At 35.6% G+C, this 3,808-nt stretch overlaps 2 protein-coding genes across 2 annotated transcripts; both read right to left on the bottom strand.

Moving 5' to 3' along the window:
• Positions 1-2,281, bottom strand: LOC135149401 (uncharacterized). Its single transcript, XM_064085104.1, has 3 exons — positions 966-2,281; positions 807-891; positions 1-723 (listed from the first exon to the last, which is right to left on the bottom strand). Exons 1-3 carry the CDS (start codon positions 2,279-2,281, stop codon positions 1-3), a joined length of 2,124 nt encoding a protein of 707 aa, XP_063941174.1.
• Positions 2,282-2,296: 15 nt separating this feature from the next.
• Positions 2,297-3,502, bottom strand: LOC135149400 (uncharacterized). The gene has a single exon (XM_064085103.1). The coding sequence runs from the start codon at positions 3,500-3,502 to the stop codon at positions 2,297-2,299; it is 1,206 nt and encodes a 401-aa protein (XP_063941173.1).
• Positions 3,503-3,808: the final 306 nt, after the last annotated feature.

The raw sequence follows: 3,808 nt of genomic DNA, 5'->3' as shown, positions 1-3,808 counted from the left end.
CTAATCAATATCTTCATAACCTTCTTCTTCTTCCTCTTCTTCTTCCTCTTCTTCTCCTCCTCCTCCTCCTCCTATTTCTTCTTCATTTTCTTGATCTTCCTCATCAAATTCTTCATTGTTTTCATCTTCATCATCGTCATCAACTTCATCATTATCATGATCTTCGAATCGAATTCTTGGAATTGGCTCATATTGTGCAAAGTCAACGAACAATGAAAATATTGAAGTGGATGCATTAGATATATTTTCTTGGTAGGGATTTTCGGTAGAAGGGGTAGTTGATTCATCAAGAGGACTATTTTTAATTGAAATAACCGTATAGAAGTTACTACGAGGATTTAATACACTTGGTGCATAATACACTTGAGTCGCTTGACTTGCTAAAACAAATACCTCGTTCGACCTTAGTCTTGACTTTATGTCTATACTAACAATTCGATTTTTGTCAACACGTACACCGCTTCCCGCGGAATCAAACCAACAACATTTAAACAAATACACATGATTTCCCCCCCTATAAACAAGTCTAATAATTTCTTCTAATTGACCATAATAATTTTCAAGGGCATTAACATGAGATGTACCTTTGACAAGGACACCGGATTTATCCTTACAACGAAATTTATATCCATTAACCTTGCAAGATTGAAACGTCATAATCATGCGAGATGGTCCATTAAGTAGATCTTTGAACCGTGGATATATTGCAACATCATTCTCAATCTAAATATAATAACATACAAATCAATACAAGATGAAAACAAAAATCAATACAAAATCAAAACAAAAAATAATAAATGTGTTACCTTTTTCTTGAACCAAATTTTGAAGTTAGTCTTGAGAAGTGATTCCAATTCTTCGGGCGTTGCACCCGTATAAGATGCGTATTCTCTACACAAAAGTGTGGATAGTTAAAACAAGATTCAAACTTACTTTTTATGAATTTTTTCACAAAATAAACATACCGAATATATGGTTGAACCTCTGGCATGTTCAAGAGAACATAATATTCCGCAATGAAGTATTCACCATCATCCAAGTATCGAACAACATGTTTTCCCAAACACTCAATTGGATATCTAAAAACCTCCAAAATACTATCATCTTGTTTCTCAACCGCAACTTCGTTCCTTCCCACGGTGTTATGAACTGTGCCAACATTTGACTTAAAGTAATATGAACAAAAGTTGACGGTTTCTTCTTCGACATATTTTTCCGCAATCGAACCTTCCACTCGTGCCTTATTCTTGATCTTATCTTTCATAAACTTTAACAACCGTTCAAAAGGATACATCCATCTATAGTGAACGGGTCCCCCTAGACGACATTCTTCGGCCAAGTGTAAAACCAAGTGTTCCATAATATCAAAAAAGCTTGGGGGAAAAATAGTTTCTAGCACACATAGTGTCTTTACTATGGATTTCTCTAGAAGTTCTAGATCACTACGTACTAGAATTGTCGAACAAATATCGACAAAGTAATTTGATAGTGCCGCAAGGGCATCCAAAATATCACGAGGTAAAAACTCACGAAAAGCAATACTCATCAATTTTTGCATAAAAATATGACAATCATGCGATTTTAACCCGTGAAACTTGAGAACATCCATTTTGACACATCGAGCTAGATTTGAGCAACACCCGTCGGGAAGATCTAATGATGATACCCATTCACATAATTGGCGAAGTTGGGGTCTTGTAAGCGTAAAACGTGCCTTTGGCTTCACCCCATTATTTAACCATAACCCGGACATCACACCAAGTTCCTTACAATCCATCCTAGACTTGTTGTGATCCTTTGACTTGAAACGGTCATCCACAATTGTGTAAAATACATTTTCAAAAACATTCTTTTCGGTATGCATAACATCAATACAATGACGTAACCTAAGTGACGACCAATATTCAAGTTCATAGAAAATTGGCCTACTAGTCCAATTGTGTTCTTTGCCATAACCCAAAGCTCGTTGTTTGGTCAATATTCCGGGAGGAGGGAATTGCAAATGATTAAATGTTGATATTTCATACTCCCCACTCATCCGACCTCTAAAAACGGCCCGCTCTGTACTTGCGAACTTGGGTCCTTTTTTCCGTAACGAATCATTTTCATTCAAAAAAATTCGATTAGTCCCATACCAACATGGCTTTCCACAATTTTTAAGTTGGAAGCCTTTTACACTTCCAAGACAAACCGGGCATCCACATTTGCCTTTTGTTGACCATCCTTTGAGTTGTGCTAAAGCCGGAAAGTCACTTATAGTCCACATCAATGCCGCCCTCATGTGGAAATTATTTTTTTATGATTGATCAAATGTCTCAACTCCACTATGCCACAAAATCTTTAACTCATCAATAAGCGGACGAAGAAATACATGAAGATCCTTCTTTGTATTATCCGGACCCGGAATAATGAGAGTAAAAAACATGTAGGGTTTTTTCATTGACATCGATGGAGGAAGATTATACACAACAACTACTACCGGCCAAAGACTATATACTTTATTACCGGAATTATCAAAAGGATTAAAACCATCGGTTGAAAGACCAAGTCGTACATTACGAAATTCCTTAGCAAACGAAGGGTGTTGCAAGTCAAAATTTTTCCAATCATCTCCGTCCGAGGGGTGACTAATTTCTCCCTCTTTTACCTCTCTATTCTTGTACCATGTCATTTGTTTAGCCGTATGCTCCGACATAAATAATCTTTTGAGACGATCTATAAGAGGAAAATGTCTTAAAATCTTACGAGGAATTGTGGTACTCTTTTTTCCACATGCTTCTTTGTAACGACTCTTTCCACAATGATCACAATCTTTTTTGTCTTTATCATCCCCATAAAACAACATGCAATTATTTTCACAAGCATCAATTTTGTTGTATGAAAGCTTCAATTCCTTTACTATTTTCTTCACCTCATAGTAAGTAGATGGTAATGTGTGTTTTGGTGGAAGAACATCGCCAATAATCTCAAGTAACAAATTAAAAGATTTCTCACTACAATGGGATTCATTCTTAAAGTGCAACAACCTTGTGGTGAAAGATAGTTTTGTGTAATTGGTGTTTCCCGGATATATTGGTGTTCCACATCTATTGACTTCTTTGTAAAATTCGGAAGCATCCGCATTAGGTGGTTCTTCTACTCTACTAGTACAAGCCTTAGGTTCGGCTCCAACATCTCTTAACATCGCTTCCATGTCTACCGGTTTTTCAACTTCTTTTTGAACACGATTATTTTTTCTTCGTGATGACTCCCCATGAGATGTCCAAATTTTATAACCCAAGCAAATTCCATTAGCTATCAAATGATATCTAACATTTTCAATGGTCTCCCATGTCCCATTTTTACAATTAACACATGGACACTTCATCAAATCTTCAACTACACCTTTATTCTCAATTGCAAATTTTATAAATTGCTCAACACCCAATTTATATTCCGGAGTAAGTGTTATTCGGTTACTTTCTAATCGACGATTCATCCAACTACGATCATTGGTCGACATCTACATACAAGCATACACAAACAACTCAAAACAATATACACACACATACACATATATATACACACACAATTATATACACAAATATATACACATATGTACACATATATACACATATATACACATATATACACATACAAACATTTCATACCTCCAAGTTCAATTTCAACTTCACCTCCTATTTCAACTCCACCTCCTATTTCAACTTCACCTATAATTTCAACTTCACCTTCAATTTCAAAATGACACATTTCATAATTAGAAATATATTCAAAAAAGAAGACAAACATTTTAAGGTTAATTCATACC

Source organism: Daucus carota, chromosome 9 (assembly GCF_001625215.2).
Source record: "Daucus carota subsp. sativus chromosome 9, DH1 v3.0, whole genome shotgun sequence".
Taxonomy (NCBI): Eukaryota; Viridiplantae; Streptophyta; class Magnoliopsida; order Apiales; family Apiaceae; genus Daucus; species Daucus carota.
The sequence above is the reverse complement of the archived record's forward strand: the minus strand, read 5'-3'. Positions and strand labels throughout refer to the sequence as shown.

Excerpts from the sequence above, each read along its gene's own strand:
- LOC135149401 (XM_064085104.1), bottom strand. The coding sequence starts at position 2,281 with ATGAGGGCGGCATTGATGTGGACTATAAGTGACTTTCCGGCTTTAGCA. Across the intron at positions 892-965 it reads GAGGTTCAACCATATATTCG|AGAATACGCATCTTATACGG; the intron begins GTATGTTTATTT and ends ACTTTTGTGTAG. Across the intron at positions 724-806 it reads AAATTTGGTTCAAGAAAAAG|ATTGAGAATGATGTTGCAAT; the intron begins GTAACACATTTA and ends TATTATATTTAG.
- LOC135149400 (XM_064085103.1), bottom strand. The coding sequence starts at position 3,502 with ATGTCGACCAATGATCGTAGTTGGATGAATCGTCGATTAGAAAGTAAC.